The sequence below is a fragment of the Diospyros lotus genome, chromosome 14, assembly GCF_014633365.1.
Source record: "Diospyros lotus cultivar Yz01 chromosome 14, ASM1463336v1, whole genome shotgun sequence".
NCBI lineage: Eukaryota > Viridiplantae > Streptophyta > Magnoliopsida > Ericales > Ebenaceae > Diospyros > Diospyros lotus.
Genome location: NC_068351.1, coordinates 1,312,194 through 1,334,135, shown reverse-complemented (window position 1 = coordinate 1,334,135; position 21,942 = coordinate 1,312,194). Strand labels below are relative to the sequence as shown.

At 34.4% G+C, this 21,942-nt stretch overlaps 2 protein-coding genes across 2 annotated transcripts; one reads left to right on the top strand and one right to left on the bottom strand.

Annotated features, from left to right (window-relative positions):
- The first annotated feature begins 7,348 nt into the window (after positions 1 to 7,348).
- On the top strand, positions 7,349 to 12,304 carry LOC127791044 (phosphatidylinositol:ceramide inositolphosphotransferase 2-like). Its single transcript, XM_052320776.1, has 12 exons — positions 7,349 to 7,928; positions 8,037 to 8,126; positions 9,348 to 9,434; positions 9,522 to 9,590; positions 9,880 to 9,960; positions 10,347 to 10,418; positions 10,587 to 10,644; positions 10,756 to 10,858; positions 11,327 to 11,422; positions 11,519 to 11,565; positions 11,683 to 11,792; positions 11,894 to 12,304. Exons 1-12 carry the CDS (start codon positions 7,896 to 7,898, stop codon positions 11,975 to 11,977), a joined length of 930 nt encoding a protein of 309 aa, XP_052176736.1. The 5' UTR covers positions 7,349 to 7,895; the 3' UTR covers positions 11,978 to 12,304.
- A 6,043-nt stretch (positions 12,305 to 18,347) lies between these two features.
- LOC127789661 (uncharacterized) lies at positions 18,348 to 21,807 on the bottom strand. Its single transcript, XM_052318604.1, has 2 exons — positions 21,043 to 21,807; positions 18,348 to 18,855 (listed from the first exon to the last, which is right to left on the bottom strand). The coding sequence occupies exons 1-2, from the start codon at positions 21,483 to 21,485 to the stop codon at positions 18,627 to 18,629; spliced, it is 672 nt and encodes a 223-aa protein (XP_052174564.1). The 5' UTR covers positions 21,486 to 21,807; the 3' UTR covers positions 18,348 to 18,626.
- Positions 21,808 to 21,942: the final 135 nt, after the last annotated feature.

Genomic DNA, 21,942 nt, shown 5'->3' with positions numbered 1-21,942 from the left:
ATCATTTTCGAACATATAATCTACATCATAATAATTAAGGCAAAATTTTAGCACAAAAGGGTTCTAAATAGATAAAATTACATCACAATGATAGAAAAGATTCACTCTTTTTTTTTGGGGGGGGGGGGGCTTACCTCTTGCAAAGCTAGGGTTTGCTTGGTGTTGGCATTTATGGGAGAGAGACATAGGTGCCAACATCACATGTTTGGAAGAAACAATATGGAAGGGAAGGAACCTTGGTGTTGTCAAGATGACCACAAGATTTTTTCATTCATAGTATGTATCTTGTTAGCTATTTGTCTCTTGAAAGTGACAACTCATGGGGCTTGCCTTTGTGATACTAATTTGTCTGTCTAATTTATTCTTTCCTGATTTTAAGAAGAGGCAACAATTATATCTAAGTGATTGAGGATGGTTTTGAAGTCAATTAACAGATGTGATTTTAGGATCTTAATCTCGAGATTCACACCTCGGAGCTAGCACGTTAAGAATTGTACAAGATAATTATTTCACTTTAAGAACTGCATTTACAAATAAAGAGAAAGGCTAGGTTTCTCGATTTAATCTTCAACACTCAAGTTAGTAAAAAAAAAGATAGATATAACTCTGTAAAAACAAGAACTGAAAAATAAACTCAAGTCAAATATTGTACTTAAGTAAAAGTCCCTAATTTTTATAGATTAACGAGAGGCGAGATACTTGAAGTAGGCTCTTAAATCTCAAAACTCATATATTGCAAGTTTTGGTTGGTTCCCTAGATTTAATAAGAATAGGGTCAAAACCTAATCAATTATCTCAAATCTTTTGGAATTTGAATTTGAATCTTCATTTAGTGTTAATACGTGTTATCTTTCAATTAATTTATAATAAAAGACATATGGCGAGCTTATACTGACTTTCTTGAAAAGATATTTTGATACATTTACTATTTAAATATTTAAGTTTGGCACTTATAATAATACTTTACATTAATATTTTATATATTTATATTAATATAATACAAAATATAAGATATTAATTCAAAATATCATTACAAATATCAAACATAAATATCCAAATAATATTTTCTTAACAGTAGCACTTCCGTACCTGCTGGTCTGCAACGATTTGGATCGGTCAGTCGTGGTGGAAAACGGGCCATGATGCATGCCGTAGTTCTCAGCCGAGCTTGCCTGGATCGCACCATGTCACTGTCACGCTGCCCGCCGCCATGGCTCGCGAGGCTGCACTCCAGGGGGGACCTCGTTGGTGAACCATGGCCTCAAATTGGGCTTATGCCTGGCCTGCTAAATGCTGCCGTTAACGGTCTTTGCGGATTTTAAGAATCGATTCGTTCTTAATTTGGTTTAACTTTTTTAATTTGTTTGAGTTTTGGTTATATTAGTTATTGAGGATTGCTTGATTGGAAAATGGTGGGGAAAAACACTTTTTAAGTTATTTTCAACAATGTATCTTTGTAACACTAATTGATTACAAGAATTGTATTTCAACAAGTGTTTTTTTTTTTTTTTTTTTAAGAGTTGCGCAAAAATTCATGCACTCTCCAATACAAAGTCCATTTATTTACTACATGTGACAATATATTAATTTTTGATTGAAAAATATTTTTTCTCTTTTTTTATTCTTTATCAACTTGACGATACCGACCACTTTATCTCACCCAATATGAGATGCTTCTCTCTTTCTCACACACATATACATATAATTTTTAACAATTAAACTCTATTAGGGTTGAATCTGAATGCAGAGGAATTAATCAAATTCTAATAAATTCTTTATATTTAGATTAGAATCAAATCCAAATATAGTCCATGCAAAAGAGTTCAATTTGGGAATCCAAATGTAAAAGGTTTGAATATACTAACATGAACAATTAATAGTTTATTTTTTTATTTTTACTTTTTTAAATTTAAAGAAAAAAGAAAAGAGAAATAAAAGAGAGAATGAATGATGAAATGATCATTTCATATTTGTTTAATAGTATGAGATGTTATTACCATTTTTTAATATAAATAGTGTTCTTGCAATTATTCTAAATTTCAGGAGTGGTTATTGAAACTTTTCATATATTCTATGTATTTTTCTTAAAAAAAACTACATTAATAATATTTAAATTCATAAACTTTAAATAATAGCATATTTACCAATTAATTTTATCAGCATACAAAACCTTATTTAATTTAAAATTTTACCTTAAAACCTTAAAAAAAGTAGGGTCATCATCAAAATAATCCAATCATTTTTCCAAATTTATAATTTTATCTAATTATTTCAATTTTGTCAATTAAGACTAAATTAACTAGATTAAAAATAACTTTATTGATCAATTTAGAAAAAATATATTTATACTATCTTAACATGTCAGATATTATATAATAATAATATTTATGATATTTACATGTATACATATGTAAAAAAAAAAATATTATTATATAATACCTGACATATTAAGTTGACATAAATATATTTTTTTAAATTAATTTTATAGTCATTTAAAATTATACCTAATTAAATTAATTTTGATCTAATTATTAAAATCAAAAGAATTAAATAAAATAACATGTTAGCACAAAAAAAAGCTCTCATTTAAATTTTTTATATTTTTATTAATAATCAATAGTCATATTGTGTCGCGTGATGGCTAATTATAATATGTCAACCAACCGATACCTGACGAGTTTCCAGAGTGGACGTGTCTGCCCGTTGATGACAGCCATCATTGACCTTTGACTCGGTGCAATTGCAATGCTGGAACATGGTAAAATTATGAATTCGCTATTTATTTAATAAATAATTAAACCATAACAAGATTACAGAGCTCGATCCCTTGTCGCTCGTACTTTTAATTTTGACTAAAAAGATAAATTACAAGTGGAGCCTTTATCTCATTACACAAGATAAGGAAGTAAACCCATGACATACTGATACGAATCTCAATTTATCATGATCTAATCACTTGATCTATACCGTAGAGACAATAATAACAAATTATTTCCTTTATTTCGGAAGGTTGTTGATGCCTCTGCATCTTGTCACCGACGCTTTTGTTTTCGTCTTTCGTCATTGCCAACACCTTCGCTTTTTGGCCTTCTGTCATCGTCAACGACAATCTCTGTTCTTTCACCATTGTCGACGTTTTCGCCTCTTCATCTTTTGCCTTTTTCGACCGACAACCTCTACATCTTTTGTCATATGCATTAGCCTGCACTTGGCTAGTTGTCGGCTACTAATTAAAGGAAGAAGTTGTAGTAGAGATGGTAGTTGTGTGAGGAATAATTTGGTCATTTTAGCACGTGTATATTGCATATTCTAATTAAGATATACAATTTGACTTGAAAATGTATAGTCTAGGAATGTAGATAAAATAATAAAAAAATTAAATAATTTAACAAAAATATAAAAATACATAAATAAAAATATGTATTTGATTGATTTATGATAGTACCATGATCACACACGTCCTATTATATTAAATAATAGTATTTTACCCCCCCCCCCCCCCCCCCCCCAAACATAGTGTAGTGGTAGAATATCTAAAATTTCATATGAAGTATCAGGATTTAAATAAGTACAAAAACTTATTAAAAGATTTAACTTCTACATGTACTGTATTGAATGTTTAGTTTTGAGTGTATATAAACTGTGTCTATATTCGAATTTACTCGGGAAGTACATCAGGGGAAAAGTCACCCACCCCTGAAGATTAGTCAGGTAAAACTCGAACACCCCATATGAATTAAAAAAATAATAATAATATTTTATATATTATACTCGGTTGATGCATGCGTGCATGTACCAACTAAGTCATCAAATGTCCTTTGCATGGACCCTTTGTAATTATGAGAAATCTAGGAATATTAAATCTTGTATCAAAAGTTAGGGTAATAAAACACCAATTATTAATAATTAGTTGACCTATTGACAGCTTTTTGGTGGGAATTTTGTAATTGTTAGTCACAAGTCAAGGCTTGGTTCTTATTAGTGATAAGTGTTGATTGGTGTAAATTTTTCTTATACAATCAATGATATTTTATATGTCCTTTAAAACTTTAAAGGATGTACAATTAAGAAAAAAAAATATTATATTCGTTCTCATTTTTTTCGAGCATAATATTATTTAGATCGAAGCGAGAGTTCAAATGAGAAGATGAAATAACATTTTACCTAGATAAAGAAAAAAAAAATTACTACTATATGCTCCATTATCACCTCAATGGTGATCGCCGCCACCCTTGTCTTCCTCTCAACACTTTCCCATCATAATGGTAGCATTTGCCATCAAGTGCTCATCTCCAATGAGTTTGTGGTGTGGGTTTTTCTTGTCATGACAAGTATGGCTGTTGTCACCAAACATTGGTGTGCGAGGGATAGTAGAGAGATGTCAAAAACAAAAGATAAAAGATAAAATTATTAATGGTATTGGATAAAAAATATATCTAAGTGATTAAGTGTTCTTTTCCTAATCTCAAATATATTGTGTAAAATTTAAGATAAAAAATTATAATCAAAATGCTACTAGTTGTCACATTGTATTAAGATTAATTTAATCACACGTCATCAAAGCTCCCTAATAAGTAATAAGTGAGTGGTAGATAGATGTCAAGATACCCTTCTTGATCTCTTAAATTTAGAATACAATGGTTAAATGAGTTTTTTAAATATTATTAATATAGACGTGATTTATGTTATATATGAATAAAAAAATTAAATAAAAAATTATTAAGTAGCATGTGATGATTATAATTTAGTTTTTCGTTATATATGAGCAAGTTTTTTATTTTTACGAGCTTAATTAATCAATTATCATGAGATTATTCCAAAATAAAGGGTTAAACTAAATAAGGAATATTGCCTATTCTAAATATGGCAATATGGTACCTAAATGTAACAAGAAAAAATTAATGTAAAATTGAGAACCCACTTAAATCTAACTTAATGGGAAAGTCAAGGGATTTGATCCACTCTTTTTATGCACATGTATAATTTGAGGTTTAAAATTATCCTTTCAAAATAATTATAATGCCATGTTATTTTTAATTCAAAAGGGATTTGAGATGTATTTAATTTAAAAGAGTTGAATAACAAAGGGGATAAACTTTACGCACCGTTCCAAAGATTCACTTAAAAAATACTAATCATTCTTGTATTTTTACGAACATCACCCATTTTCGGGGCCGAACTTTTCATGAGGCCCATGAGATGGCTGTCTCAGGGCCTATGAAAATTTCATAACTTAGGGGCCCATAAATTAAAAATGGCCTACGCAAATTTCACAATTAGGGGCCATACAAATTTCACAACTTAGGGCCCCATGTTTTTTTTACCCGTCGGCCCCTTTCTTGGGGCCCTTATCCCTCTCTCTCTTTCATTTATTGCCCTAGTCTTACCTTTTTGGCTCCGTCACACCTTGCCCTCGCCCTCGCTCTCGCCTCTCGCTGCTGCTCCATCGCCGATAGCTCTTTGCCTCTCTCTCCTCTTACTGCTCCTCTCCATTTGCCCTCACCATCGCTTTCTCGCCTCTCACTGCTCGATTGGCGATCACTTGTCCCTTGCCTCGCCCTCGTGGCCGGTGGCTCACTGCTCGGGCACTCACCCAGCAAGCATCGCCTCTCGCTGCTCTGCTCAGTTGTTGGCTCGCCATCGCCCTCCGTCGCTCGCCTTCGTGGGTTGTGGCCAATGGCTCGCTGCCTCTTGATTGCTGATTGGGTCATCAGATTATATATGCTTCTCAGATGCTCTAACTCCACATCTGCTTCAACTTTCAGCGGTTAGTTACTCTTTCATTTCATTTTGTTTATGGTAGTATCCTTCATTTTGTTTCGTTTATAGTAGTTTTTAATTGATAATTTTAAAAAAAAATTAATTTTATTCTTATGGTATAAATATTTATTTATTTTTTATATTTTATTATAAAAAAAATAAAATTTAAATGTAATATACAATTCGGGCCCCATTTTCACGTCTCGCCTCAAGGCCCAAAAAACTCAGATTCGGCATTGCCCATTTCTCTTTGGATTATTGTCCTTGCATGGTTTCCTACAGCTCGTGCTCTCGATTTAAAAAAAAAAAAAATTACAAGTAAAAACTTTGTCTTATTGTGCAAAGTAAGGAATTGAATTCACAATCTATTTATGTGAATTCTAACTCATTGTAACTCAATCACTTGATCCGTACACCGGAAACAATGCCACCAATCTCTCTTGAACATGGTGTAGCATTTTTTTTTCTTTTGCTATTTGTTTAACATCATTAAAATTTCTTAAATGAGTAAACTACTCCTATCTTTCTCTTCTTTCCACTTTCATAGGAAGATTGCTAAAAAATATAGAAAGAAGGGCTATCACTCCTCTTGAACCCAGATAATTGGGTTCCATTCATACCCCGGGTTTCAGTCAAAACGACAGTGATGGGTGATTTCAAATAGAAGAGAGGTCAAATTCATATTTTTATATATATTTTTTATAATAACATAATTTTTTTATTATTTTAATTAAAATTTTAAATTTATATTTTTAAGTTAATTTAATCTCTAAATTTTTTATTATTCAATTACATCTATATACTTGTATTTTTGAGTTTATTCAACTTATATTCTTTGATGTATAACAAAAAATAAAATGAGATGAGTAAATTATATTTAAAATACATAAATTAAATTGACTTAAAAATATAGATATAAATGTATAATAAAAATTTTAATCATCACATAAAAAATTAAAATATAGAAGTTAAATTGATTAAAAAATATAAATATAGAAATGTAATTAAAATAATAAAAAATTAATAATTACATAAAAAATATAAAAATAAAAATATAATTTTTAAATGAAAATATATTTTAAAAATCACTCATTATCTCAATGAAATCTAAGTTAGACTAGAGATTTAGTGTACTTTTTTGTTCCACGCATGTATTATTTAAAATGAAAATTTATCCTTTTCACTGAAAGGATAAAAAAAAATTGTAACGGCATGATATTTGTGTATTTGATCTAATTTTAATAATAAATAAAAAAATGAGTGGCTAGTTATAATAATAAATTAATTAATTAATTAATTAGAGGTGGCCGCAGGCCGAGGGCGGGGGGGGGGGCCACGAAAGAAGCGGCGGCCTCGCCTCTCGAAGTTCGTCGTCAAAGTCAAACGAAATTCAAGTTGGATTAGAAAAAGCCGCCGCCCGGCCCGAGTCCGAAAGAAAGAATATCTGCTCCGCTTTTCATCTCGAACATGTCGCCTCTCTAAAAGTAAAACCCACCCGTTTCCAAACGGTTTGTTCGTTTGATTATTCAAAATTTGCCCGAGTCCGTATGTATGAAATAATTAACAATCAATCATATATTTCCTTTTCGTTTCTCTCTCATGTTCTCTTCTCTTCCCTGCCCTTTTCGCCAGCCGATCCTTCTTTGAAATCGCTTCTCTCTCTCTCTCTCTCTCTCCAACTGTCGCTCCGTGTTCGACTCGCGTTTCTCAGCAGCCAAACAAGACAAATCGAAGACCACGCGAGCGAGAGAGGAAAGGAAGCGAAAGAGGAAGACTTTTAGAGAAAGAGAGAGGAGGGGGAATCAGGGTTCTAGAGCGAGAAAATTTGGAGGTGGATATTGTACAAAGGGAGAGGGAGGAAGCGCGTCTGGATTCATTTCGGCAATCCGAGATTGATTTCTCCGTGCTGAGAATTCGTCCCGATTTCTGATATTAGGTCACACTTATTAGGACCGTTGTTGGATCGCGCTCTGAAGTAGAGGATTTGGATTGTGAAGGGCCTGCGTTTGATTGCCGAGATTTCGAGCCGGAAGATTCAGCGGTTTGGCGTTTGAGGGATTCGCGATGAATGATGGTGACCTTAACTGGTGGTTTGTGATGTAATATGGCCGCACTGGTTGTTATACATAAAGAAGATGTCGCTTTACATCGGTCGCGAGGCTTCAAAGGTTCGTTTTTTCGCGTATTTGCCTCTTGATTTTTCCTTCAAGCAAGTTTCCTTTCGTTTCTGCTTTTCTGACGGTTGATCACTTTGGTGTTGCTGTTCCGGCGAAAAGCTATGGAAGAGAGCATGCGCAGAAATCGCAACGGAAATCAAACTTCTTCTCGAGAATTGGAAGTATCTTCTCGCCGGGCTAATTGGTCAGGTTCGCAATTTTCGCCCTTTAAATTGATTGATACTACAGTGCTTTTCTCATTTTTGTTTGAATAAAGCATAATTTAGGTTTTCGCTTTGGGTTTTGAGACTCGGCCCTTTATTTTCTGCGTATGTTCTGGATGCTGGTGTTTCTTGGTCCCTCTTGTTGGTGGTTTCTCTGATATACGGCCTCAAATCAAATCTGAGTTTCTTTTTTACCCTCAATCATTACATATAAGTCTTTCTGCTTCGCTGGGAAATATGATTTGTGAGTTGGCAAATTCATCGGCAATCGTATGACTTGGTTTCCTCTTTCTGTGTGTGTTTTTCCCCAAAAAGACCCATTTAGAGTTTCTTCCTGCTTATGGTCTTCTGCATTGTCATCTTTCAAGTATGTAACCCAGTTTTCTGTCCATTTTTGGTTATGAGCATTTAGGTTAGTTAACTTCATTTACTTAAATTTGTTCTTTCTGAAGTTTAAACTTGCATTTTTGAAAACCTGGTCTTTTAAGGAAGCATTTATTTGTCATTCCCTTTGAGTGCGAATCTTTCCCCTTAGCTAGATAAAAATTTAATTGGAGAAGTACAAATTTTTCCCAGAATAACAATATTTTATTTAATTGCTTCACTTTTTTGTAATGCAATATTGCATTACTTTTACTAGTTCTCAATTGTAGTTTAACTCTTACGACATTATATTTAGAATTTCTTCCTCCTTATGGTCTTCTACATTATCATCTTTCAAGTATGTAACCCGGTCTTTTTTTTTTTCCAAATAACTCCCACTGGACATAATTGCATCTCTGTTTTTTCTGTCCATTTTTGGTTATTAGCATTTAGGTAATTTAACTTCATTTATTTAAATTTGTTCTTTCTGAAGTTTAAACTTGCATTTTTTAAAACCTGGTCCTTTAAGGAAGCATTTATTTGTCATTCCCGTTGAGTGTGAATCTTTCCCCTTAGCTAGATAAAAATTTAATTGGAGAAGGACACAAAGTTTTCCCAGAAGAACAATATTGTATTTAATTGCTTCACTTTTTTGTAATGCAATATTGCATTACTTTTACTAGTTCTCAATTGTAGTTTAACTCTTACGGCAATGTATTTTCTTGATCATTTTGCAGAATAAATTTATATTGTTTTTCTCTTTTTCTATCTGTTTTCTTGGTTCCTTATGCTAGATTGTTTTGGATGTCTTAAGACATGAAATTAATCTCTCTTGTTTTTGCAGTACATCCATGGGCTTGCAGCTCGAGGAGTTCATTATCTGCACCGGCCTGGACCTATTCTTCAGGATGTTGGGTTCTATCTTCTTCCGGTTTGTTTCACTTGCCTCTCTTTATGTTTGGAAACTGAACTTTCTACAATGGGTCAACTTTCTTATATCTGGTCTTTGTGTGTGAAGGAGCTTGGGCAAGACAGAGCTTATATCAGTGAGACTGTATTCACCTTTGTCTTTCTGTCATTTGTATTGGTAAGGTTTCCTTGTCTTTTGCAGAGAATAATCCTTCTCCTTCTTCCCCTTCTACTGAGGAGAAATGCATGTTTATCTAAGAGAGACTTTGTAATGTTAAGGCTATTGCCAGTTTCAGAATGGTTGAAAGTGTAATTGTAGAGGTGTTTTCATTTGTGCTCATGGAAACTTCTTTTAAAAAGTTGTATACTGTGATATTGCTTGTATTTATGTATATTCATAGATTTTCCTTAGTCAATGAGGTGTGTAATCTTCCATTTTTTCCTCACATCCTTACGGTCTGGTGCAGTGGACTTTTCATCCTTTCATCATGAAGAGCAAGAAAATCTACACCGTTCTGATTTGGTGCAGGGTTCTAGCAATTTTAGTTGTAAGTTCTAGCCCTACACGCATGTCTTAAAGCTGGCTCTACATGCATGCTTATGCAAACTTCATATTGACCTCTTTAAAATGTTGGCTGTATGTATTATAATTTTTCTTCTAGGAGTCATGACTTTAATAAAATTTATGGTAAAAGCAAATTAACCATATAATTTTAGAACTTATAATTTTTTTTATCGACTGAAATTTTGTTTGCACATTTCAGAACTTGCATATTTTTCAGGAAAAATTAAATATCTATATAAAGAATATTATGTTAAATGGGTGGGGTTTTGTCAAGTGCCATGCCTAATTTAGACATATTTACCTGTTTTTGTAATGAAGCCAATTCCCAGACATCTGTTTGACAGCTACTTCGGAAATCTTGTCTTGCAGGCTTGTCAAGTTCTTCGGATCATAACGTTTTATTCTACCCAGCTTCCTGGACCAAACTACCATTGTCGTGAGGTAGGCTTGATGCGCTTTACACCATATTTGTCTTGTAGCGTGTGACATGACAATTTTTAGCTTTATTTACGTTGACCAGATTGCGTGAGATATCTGAAGATCAGACAAATTCTGTCTTGTTTGTTAGTGATCTACGTGTTCAAAGCTGGTTTGTGATCTTACATGCAGGGTTCAAAGCTTGCTACACTGCCTCGTCCAGAAAGTGTATTTGAAGTGCTACTAATTAGTGAGTCACTGTTACTTCAACTTCCTCTTTCCATTTTGATGACTGAGTGGAGATTTTCCATTTGTTTTGTGCTCATTGGAATTTTTTATTTATATTTTTTTATAAATGCAGTTCCTCGAGGCGTACTATATGGATGTGGTGATTTGATATTTTCGTCACATATGATCTTCTCACTAGTATTTGTGCGCTCATATCAGAAATATGGCATGCGGAGGTAAGAGTTGAATTTTGCATGGTAGATGCAATTACAATTAAATGAGGTAAATCACATATGGTATTTAACACTGTCTATGTAGCTTAGAAAGGGGAGGCATCATTCCAAGGGGAATCTTAACTACAAGACTGGGATTTGTCTGCTATATCTTGGCTTATTCGCTGCATGCTTATCTGATGCTATAACCTTGAGTTCATTTTTTTTTTTCTTTTGATATATCTTTTTTTGCATGTTTCAAAATTTTGAACCTAGCTTATCTTGTGTTCAAATGTGGTTAACCAAAATGGAAGAACATTTCTCGTGATTAAGACAAAAGATCATTTTTAACTTTCTTTGTTTGACATTGTCACTTTTAGTTTGAGTTGGCTGAATGTTTTTGATTTGCCAAATATGGCCAAAATAACTGAAAAATTATCATATGCTACTCCGTCTAGATATATTCTGACTTGATGGGGTATCCTTATGCAGGTTCATAAAGCAGTGTGCTTGGCTAATTGTTGTGATCCAGAGCTTGTTGATCATAGCATCCCGTAAACACTACACAGTTGATGTTATTGTGGCTTGGTAGAGTGATATTATTCATTCAGTTTACATCCATGAATCAACGTGTTTCTGATCTGTCTCTAATGTAGTCCAAACTATATAATGATTCTGTCACAGGTATACCGTTAATTTGGTGGTGTTCTTTGTGGAACATAAGTTGCCAGGTTATTACCTTTTAAATGACTAACTCTTAACCCTCACTTCTCTTGGTGTTTCCCTTTTTGCCTTGCAATTGAAACCTTACCAGTTCGCATCAATTTTTCTTTTTCCCCTTGATGCAGAATTGCCTGATCGTAGTGGAGCTGGGACATTGTTACCCGTGAGCAAGGAAGCCTGGACAAAAGAAGAGAATCACAAGCTCTTAAATGGAAATTCTGATACCGTAGATTGGGTATGTTAAGTCAATAACCTCTCGCACCATGTTTAAAGAACTTTATTGTGCTCTGCTTTCGAGCAAGTAACCAACGCTCCTTTGTGTTCTTTGTCCTCCAGAGGCTGAGGACGCCGATGAATGGTAAGAATCTGGAAGTAGATGGCAGCACAGTCCATGGTGATACAGTGATGAATGGGGTGTAGATAGTAGTAGAAGCTGCTTTTGCTGAACTTGTGCAAGCCAAGCCACCACTGAACACTGATTGTCCTGCAGTTAGAACTTCTGGTTCAAAAGAGGTCACCTGCTCCATTTCATAAAAGGGCTGGTTAAACCTGGTTGGTGTAGTGGAAATGGAGTTTGGGTTTTGCTTTGCTTTTCAACATGCTAGGGCCCTATAGCAGCTGCCTTGTAACATGGCATTCTCTCAGGGATTCTGTTGCTTTATATCATTTTTCCCTTAAGTTCTTTCTTTCTCTGCAATTTTGCCACTGATGATGACTATTGGATCTTCTGCTTTTTTTGATGGTTCATTGACCGTGAATGATAATTGTTGATTCCCATAGTTGCTATCTTACAACCCACACATCAAGAAATCAAGAAACAGGAACAATAGGAAAAAGGTAAAGCTGAGCTTCTAAAACTGTAAAAAAGAGTTGAAAAGGTCGGTTGATGATGTTGGGGTGATGTGGAGGGAGGGTACTTTAAATGGCCCCTTTGCTGTCCTGTTTAGAACTGCCTCCATTGAAATGGAGAGACAGTGCCTGTCTTAACTTCACAGGGGTTCTCAGCCATCTCTTTGGGGCCTTTTGTCTGCTCTAATGAATGGCCCATCTCTTATTTGCTTCAGCTTTCAATCTGGTCATTGTATCCTCTTTACAATGCCCCATCCTTCCCTTGGGTTGTGGTGACTGAAAAGGTGTCGAGATTCCCACAAATTGAAGAACATAAGCAGATGGGCATGTGCTCTGACCAGGTACTAAACTGACACATGATATCAACTGTCATAGTGTCAATTTACCTTGACATGTAGATTCGGGAAATTATATGATACGTAAGGGCAGCACTGGTTTTTACTGACCGTATAAGGTATTTTTATAACATAAAAGTTGTATATTTTTATTTTTATTATTCAATACATCTTTTGTATTATATAAAATATCTTCCATGTTATATTGATTGTTGATGCTTTTGGGTTTGATAGCATTTTCATATTACATATATATATATATATTTGTGTGTAGCATTTCTGATGCTCAGATTTAGAACAAAATTTATGTAAAATCTTAGGTGATGTTTTCTTATATTTTAGTTTTGAGTTTTAAATTTATTTTTCATTTTGTGTTTTGAGTGTTTATTTTAAAATTTTTAAAAACGTGGTTTTTTTGTTATTTTGAAAAAAACATTTCTTAAAATAAAAAATTAGAAAACGCGTTTATTTTAAAAAAAAATTAAAAAAATTATGATATTTTATTCAATAAATTTAATTATTAAATAATAAAATTAATTCTTTTTAATATAATATTTTATATTAAATATTATTATACATAATATATGTAATACACTTAATAATATATTATATGTCATCTTATATTTTTAATTATAATATAGATATACTGTATTTTTTAAATTTTAAATAAATATATAATTTTATTTTCAAAATTTAAGAATATTTTTTTTTTCATTCTTTTATTTTTTTTATTTTCTTTTTCTTCTTCTATTCTCTCCAACACCTACATCTTTTTTGTTGCCGACTGGAGATTCATTAAATCAGGGCCTACCATTAGAAATGTCAAGCTAAAAGGGTTAACATAAACAAAAATGAGCTAGATTTAATAGTTAGATTTTTATATATTTGATTTTTAATTTTCAGCCAAAACTAAAAAAATCCCTGGCCATCGTGGTCGGTGGTTTTTTTGGCAATCAGAAGCCTCTTTCACGTTACTGGTAAGGGGATTAGGGTCATCGCCATGATCGATGATACGCTGTCGATAGCCAAAGGCTCCATGGCTGTGAATGTTGCTTTCTGTCGTTTTCGGTAGTTAGCTTTCTTCTTCGGCATATCATCTCCTATCTTGATTTCTCGAGCGTTTCCGCCATGCTTGACCAACCATGGCCTTATATATCCCATGGTCATCGGTCTTTGTTGCTCTACTATGGCTATCGTTCTTGCCCTCGCCATGGTAGTGGATGTTATTTGGCCATCAACATCATCAAGCCATTATCGTCGGCTTTATGTGGTCACCGACGATGGATGATGAAAGAGAAAAGAGGAGTTGGTGACGATGATGATGGCGGTGGTAGCCGTGGTTGACAGCAACTTAAGAAGGAAATGGAGAGATGAGAAAGAAGAGAAGAGATGAGAGGAAGAGAGAAAGAGACGAGATATCTATCAAGATTGGGAGTGTTATTCGTATTTTGTTGTTTTCAGTGTGTTTTGAATGAAAACACCCAAAACAACAAGATGGGGAAATAACAATTTTGCTTTGGGTTTCATTTACAATTTTTTTGTTTTGTTTTCGAAAGTGCATTTTTGAAAATAGAAAAATAAATGCGTTTTCAGTATTTTAAAAAACTCAAAACTCAAAATGAAATGGAAACATAAAAAAGAACATAACCTTAGTTTTTAACTTGGTAAATATGGGGAAATAAAAATACCCAAATTGTTTTTTAGTTTGTTTATCATTGTAGAGTATAAACGCATATATTATACATAAACAAATTAGATCTAGAAATACAAAATAGCATTTGAGAAATATTGAAATAGGAATTATTTGAGAAAGAGAGCATATATCGACTTGTAGAGATCAATGATTGCGACGATGTCGAGATTCTGTTAAAACTTGTCAATAAGAAGTTGTTGTTATAGTTTGTTAGTGATTGAATTGAAGAAGAAAGAAGAATAGAAGAATGAAAAAGAAGAACAATGAGTTGATTGAAGAAAAATGACAATAGTTTAGGGGTTTGGTTTTCTCCTACTTTGGAATGAAGAAAGAGAATACAAGAGTATTGGGTAGGGTTGATATGTAGTAAGGCCTAAAAATCGGGCCATCTCCAAAATAGTCCACCCAAATCTAGTTTTAATCAAGAATGGCCCGTAAATTTTCCCAACCCAAGTATGATCGGCCCAAAGCCCATAAACATTCCTCCAACAACTACCAAGATTCTTTAGTGGGTGACAGCTCATAAGCAAGCAAAATTTAAAAAAATAAGATTGTGTTCTCTTTTCTTTTCGATTTTAGTTTTGAGTTTTGAATTCATTTTCAGTTTTTTGTTTTGATAGTTTGTTTTTAGAAAATTAAAAACGCATTCTCTTTGTCATTTTAAAAAAATTATTTTTCAAAACAGAAAATTAGAAAACGCGTTCTATTTGAAATTTTGAAAATATTTTTTTAATGATATTTTATTAAATAAATTTGATTATTAAGTAAATTATAAATATTTAATGTTAATATATTATTAAAAATATATATACATTTTAAAGTTAATGAATTTTGTAATATTTTTTCCCATTACAATAATAAAATATGAATAAATAAATAAATAAATATATTTTGAGTTTAAAGTTTGTTTTGAACGAAAACACTCAAAACAATTTTTGGTTGTTTTGAGTTTTCTTTACAATTTTTTTTTTGTTTTCAAAAATACATTTTTAAAAAAGTAACGAAAATGCGTTTTCATTATTTTAGAAAATTAAAAACTAAAAATGACTTAAAAACAATAAAGAGAACGCAACCTAAGCGATTGATTTCTAAAAGCTTGCCAGTGATAATTGTAACTCAAAATCTTTATTTATCTGTAATTGAATTTTCTAATTTGATCGTGACTATAAATTCGAATTTGAGTGTGATTATGATGTTGTCAAATTCGATTTTATGTGAGATATATCTCATCTGAAAAAATATCCTTATGCGTCATCTTCTGATTAAAATATGATTTTCTATGTTCATTCCATAGATGATTTTAGATCTATAAATAGGTGTCCATGTCACATGAAATCAGGACACAAAGTATGTGTCAATATCACTTTTGTATTACCATATTTTGTTAGTGATATTTTGTTCTTTCTGCTCGTGATTTTTCCTGATTTAAGTTTTTCACATTAAATTTTGTGTTCGTGTGTGGTTGATTGATTTAATTGTAATTTGTCGTCGATCTAATTTTGTAACACTGTCGTTGACCATTTTTCATCTTTCCCATACCAGCGTGCCATTAACTAGTTCTCATCTTTTGCATGCCATTATAGTAATTAACCTATATTTCTCATGAATTCCTAGAACTCTAGACATTTAAAACTATCCAAAGTTCCAAGACTGCTGTAAGTTCGAAGTACAATAAGTGTAAGTTATGGGCTTCTCTCCTGTATAAGGGAAGACATGATCGATCACATGTAACTTTGAATCTTTAAAGAATCTAGATTATCAATCTATATCAGTCCTTTCTTATCACTTGCTCTTCAAGTATGGCGAAGTTCTCAATTCTTATCTAAGTATGGTTCCCTTACATTATCACTTGATGAGTTGTCCGTTTTCTTATTTTCCCTCTTACCCAATTACTTTGTTTTTGTTATCCAACTTTTATCCTATTAAGGGTTTTTTTTTTTTCCCTTTTTAAACCACTTCAAAATGACGTCACTTTGAGTTAGTTCTTAATACTGTTCTAATCTGGTGTGATTTGGCCGATTTGTGGTTAGACCATTGACCAGGGGCGGAGCTAGAAAATATTTTCAGTGAGGGAAAAATTTATTAAAGAATAAAATAATAAATAATATAAATATATTAAAAATTAATATAATTTATTAATTTCTCTCTATTAACATCTTTTACAACCGACAAAGATTTCTATTTTAAAAATCTCTCCATGACTATTTCAAATTTAACATAACAAATTCATAAATTCACAAATTATATGATTGATCCAACAATCAAATATCAAATTATGTGTGCCTGTGCAATTGCTCCAATAATCAAAATATTGCGCCAATGCAATTAATAAACTTATTTATCAATCTTAACATCAGATTAACAAACTTATTTTTGAGAAATCTAACATCAATTAACAAAATTCAATCACTTAATTAATTTTAAAATTGAAAAAAAAATAGATTTTACAGCTAAAATTAGTGAAGCAGAAGCTTACTGCTGTGCTGCTCACTGATTTACGTGAAACAGGGTCGAGACGGAAAGCCAGAGGCGGAGAGGCAGTCAAGCAGGCGGTAGCGAGCAACAACCCGGAGGAGGGGCGAGTCGGCGAGCGACGGAGCAAGGCTGCGAGAGAGTCGAGAGAGCTTAGAGAGGCAGCAGCAAGGGAAAGCGAGACTGCGAGAGACTGAGGTCCAAGGGAGAGCCGGCGGCCGACGAGGGCGAGCGACGAGACAACCGAGGCGGTGAGAGCAAGGTCAAGGTAGCGCCGGCGAGCGACGGAGCCAGATAGAGGCAAGAGCGAAGGGCAAGGGGGTGATGGGCGGTGGCTAAGGGCGGACGCTTGAGCGAAAGAGGAAATGAAGGTGGGACTTGGGAGGGTTTGCAGATTTTGGATAGGTCTCAGTGCAGGCCAAGGCCCAATAAGGGCATGGCCTGCACTGGGCCTATCCTGGCTCCGCCGCTGCCATTGACTCCTTTTGGTCGAAGATAGTTCTTGAAAAAAGGTTTTTAGTGCTAAACAAACTCAGGTTTGGCATTTGTTTTCGATTGAATTAGTCAAATTGACTTGCGCAGTCCAATTTTTAAAACATCACAACATTGAACAACATGGGCCAGACGAGGCCCAAAGAAAAAAAAGAACTTTGATTATTTTGTTTGGAACAAATTACACCACTTAATTACAAGAGTGAATCAAAGCTAAAACAATGACCACAACATAATAATAATAATATAAAAATTAAACATTAGATGAATTTAAATTTTATAAAAAATTATAATTGTTTTTTATTGTTCTCTTTTCCTTGCAGTTGACCTTCATGTCTATGGCAACCGCTAATGCTAACCCTCACCACTTTTGACATCTCTGCTAAAGATGGCAAGTCAAGTCCTTTCCAATATAATTTTATTCTAATTCTTTATTTTGTTTGAATTTGGTTCTATTTAAATTATTAAATATGATATATTTAATTAATTCCTAATCTGGAATTAATTTTGAAATTTAATATATATGTAAACATTATAGAATATAAAAATCTGCATATATATATAATATATATTAATAACATTTGTTTCTTTTAGTTTAACAAGATTATTACATCAAGGCAATTTAGAAAATAAAATAAAAAAAAAGAAAATTTCAATTTTAAATTTATTCCAGGCAACAATAAGATTTTGTTTGATGCGAGCAAATAGGGGAGGTGTGTGTGTGAGATCCCCCTTGCAAGCCCGCACCCGACCCAGACAACATAAGAGCGCCCAACATAATAATCATTTGCAAATGAATTCTATATAAGATTCATTAATTGCGAACGAATTCCAAATTTTGAGATTCATTCATTTTAGACTGCCGCTAAAGATCTTGTTTATTCAATGCAACGATGATGCGACGACACACCGCCGCTACTAAAGATCTGATCTATTCAATGCAACGACGCAAATCCAATATGCCCATGACAAGGCATTTCTCCATTTTTATCCAATATGGTAAAATTTTGGAACTGTCACGAGAGAAAACGACACAGAAAAGGCTCTCATGTTGCTTGAATATATAATTACAAACGCATGGAAATGCAATGCATAAAGCATATATAATCAACCAACTCAAGTATAGAGGAACAAATCTCACCTAATACAAACCCCAACACATGAATCCCAAAGGCCTCAAAACCTATCTTCTTGCTCCCCTCTCAATCACAGCCACAGCCTTTGGATTTCATGATGGGATGTTGAAGTGGAACAGCCAAGATATGACAAATGCAAATACCATGCACCCGAGAAGGAAGTTCACGACACGGGGGCCATTCAAGCAGCTTTGGGCCTCGGGTACAGACACGGCGTTTGCTGCCGAACCAACATTGGTCTCGACTGCTGTCTGCTGTGTTGGCTCGATCTCAACCGGGCCAAAAACGTTTCGCGCGACTGAATTACAGATCTCGCAGGTCCTGCGATGCGAAGAGAAACTCTGGAATTAATGGAAAGAAAGTCTAGCTAGGACAGCTAAACGCACAACATAATGTGCTACCTGTTACAATCACCATTGCTAGTGCAAATGTAAGGTGGAGGAGCTAGCCCACAAGGATACCAAGTAGTTCGACTAGTATTTCAAAAGAGAAGCTAGCAAGGGGAAAAATGTAATAGTTAATGTCACAAATATCACAATCTTAATCCCACTAAGTGTGAATTTCGCTTAGAATCTATGATAAAAAGATCTGATGATTTTTATGCTTATCTATAGCAAGCTGCCTCTCTTTTCTCCAACCTTAGGGCAGGTCGTAATAAGGAGTAATACCTTTAAAAACAAAATAAGGGGGGGGGACAAAACTGACAAAACTGGGCACATATGAGCGAACTTTTGGCTCATAATTAAATTTGAGAAACATTGAGGGCCGAAGCAAATATTCCTTTCGCTTGCACATGGTCTTCACCCGGGCCTAATGCCACTTGGGTTTTGTTACAATATTCACCAAATATTACTTCCTATGATTAACACGTTGATTTGATTGTATAAGAATTCAAGTATCCCTTATAAATGACATATTTGGAGTATCTTTCCACTAACAAAGAGGGCTAATAGCCAACGATTTACAGATAAAAAGTAATGAATCCGAAAGGTACAGATAGGTCTAGAAGGCACTAACAAAGGTGAAGCTTGATTAAGAAGTTCAAAAATTGCTTAAAACAATTGGATAACGCTTGTAAATTGAATTGCAATTGAAGATATAAAGAAACTATCTCAAGCATTACCATTGCTAGAAGCATAATGTTTAAACCAACAAGAACATAGTTGTACAGTAGGAATTATTTAACACCTCAGAAACATTACTGTTTCAAGCTGAAGAAAAACTTCAAAACTTCAAACTAACTTGGACTACCTCTTCCAACTACTAAATTACAAAACAAAATCTTATTTAAGCTGCATTTTGTACAGGAAAAACCGATACCTTCCTATTAATTCTAACAAACCAATCTTACGAGTCAGTTTGACCTGCTACTGCATGTGAGCCCAGAAAATATGGGGAAGGGGGAGAGATATATAGAACCAACCCTAGCGGGGAATTAGCAAATAACTGTGATATATGTGTGTATGTATACGTTGAAAAATGTGATGACTGTTTGTGTTTTGTGATATGCTTTGTTGAGCTAACTTTCGGGCTTGACAATGGAGACCATCATCATCACATTCTTAGCATGGTTGGATTGAGGCATGAGAATTGTGCAATGTTGACACATGCCTGGTCCGGCTTAACTCCTAAGCCACAAAACCAACCAGATTAATTTCCATGTTTCTCAGATTAGGGATCAAAACCAGCTTCTCATAGATATTCTTTTCCGTGATTGATTGATGATTTCTCGAACAAAAGAACTTAAATGCGAACAGAATCCAACCAGCATTTTCCAAGTAGAAAATGAACTATAAATTTAGCTAAAAGTTCAAAGAAGTCCAGCAAGTATTCCACAATCTGCACTGTAATTTCAGTAGATAGAATGTTTAAAGTCCTAGATTATGAACATTTGGAAAGGGAGCTATATATCAAAATAAAAAGAAAATCTAGAATCTGTGCACAATGAATAAAAAATATACACAGTAGAAAAGCAATATGCAACAGTCTGCCAAGGAAATGCATTCGCAGTGAGGGTTCACATCTCCCCTTTCATAAAGATGAACAGAATCTAAAATGATCAGAGAGAGAGAGAGAGAGATTTCTAAACATAAGAAAGGACAGACCAGGAAGGTTTGTCGGTGTACTTAGTTACACAGCAAACATTGCTACTGCTTTATTCCTCTGCTTTACCTTTTCCCCGCTTTCTTTAGTCATCATATTTAACTTTATATTTCACGAAACAAAACTAATTCATCTCCATAAACAGATCAAGCTGCCATTTTTGGGCTTAAAATATTACCAAGCACACTAATCAGGACGAGAATCAAACACTTAGAACCTGAAGAGAGAATCATTCTACCAATTAGACAGTAGTGATCAGAAGATTACATCACAATCAGAAGGCATTTCACTGACACAAAGATTACGGACATAATTATAAGATGCACAGTGGCAGAAGCTTCCAAATGGGGACGTAAATTCAATACCAAAAGAAAAACTAAAAAAAAAAAGAAAAACTTTACTCACTTGTTTCCCCTGATCTTGAACCAAGCCTCGGCGCAATTCTTATGGGCAGCGGCTAAATCATCTTTGCAAGAACAACCCAATTCAATCGCAATTCCAGACTCGGGATTACTACTTTCTAAACTCAGATGGCAAATCCTACAATCCCTCTCTACTGTCCCCAAATGCACCTTCACTGAATGAAACCCATTTCCGGCATCGACGGAACAGTCCGACTCCGAGGCCGACGACGCCCGGCGGGAGTCCGCGCCGCCGCCAGCCTCCGGGTCGGACCCGCCGGGGCAGCTGAAATCGTCGTAGGACCCGTCGGCGGTGGAATAGAACTGGGAATGGCACGAGCCCTCGTCGGCGTCGGAGAAGCAGACGCTCTCCTCGTCGCTGGCTGCGGTGGAGGAGCGGCGGTGGCCGCCGCCACCGCATTCCAAGTCGACGTCAGGCACGTCCATTTCGAAACCCGGAACCAAAAATGTTGAGAATTTGAGGCGGAAACGAAGGAACCAGAACCGTCGAAAGATTGTTGAGAAGTGAATCTGTAAAAATAGGGAATTTACATGACGTGGGTAATGGATTAGGTGACCCTCTGAGCTCTCATCTCATCTGTTCCACCTAGCTAACAAAAATTTACGAAGGTGCATTGAAATATCCAGTATTTTACTTGTGAAATGCAGATGGGAAGAATCCTGGAAGAAAACCGGGGACTTTGAAACGAAGACTCGAGCTTTATTAGTGGAGAAAGCGACACTGCAGGGAACAAGAGAGAGAGAGAGAGAGAGAGACAGAGAGGGAGAGGTATCAATTGTAATGATATAGTGGGGTAAAGGGTTGGAAGCCTTTGCTGGGGAACGTGATCTAGGGGTTTTCCACCGTCTGATGATGATGGATAAGATGGGTAACATCCTCCAA

Excerpts from the sequence above, each read along its gene's own strand:
- LOC127791044 (XM_052320776.1), top strand. The coding sequence starts at position 7,896 with ATGTCGCTTTACATCGGTCGCGAGGCTTCAAAG. Across the intron at positions 9,591-9,879 it reads TCTTTCTGTCATTTGTATTG|TGGACTTTTCATCCTTTCAT; the intron begins GTAAGGTTTCCT and ends GGTCTGGTGCAG. Across the intron at positions 10,859-11,326 it reads CAGAAATATGGCATGCGGAG|GTTCATAAAGCAGTGTGCTT; the intron begins GTAAGAGTTGAA and ends ATCCTTATGCAG.
- LOC127789661 (XM_052318604.1), bottom strand. The coding sequence starts at position 21,485 with ATGGACGTGCCTGACGTCGACTTGGAATGCGGTGGCGGCGGCCACCGC. Across the intron at positions 18,856-21,042 it reads TTCAAGATCAGGGGAAACAA|GACCTGCGAGATCTGTAATT; the intron begins GTGAGTAAAGTT and ends TTCGCATCGCAG.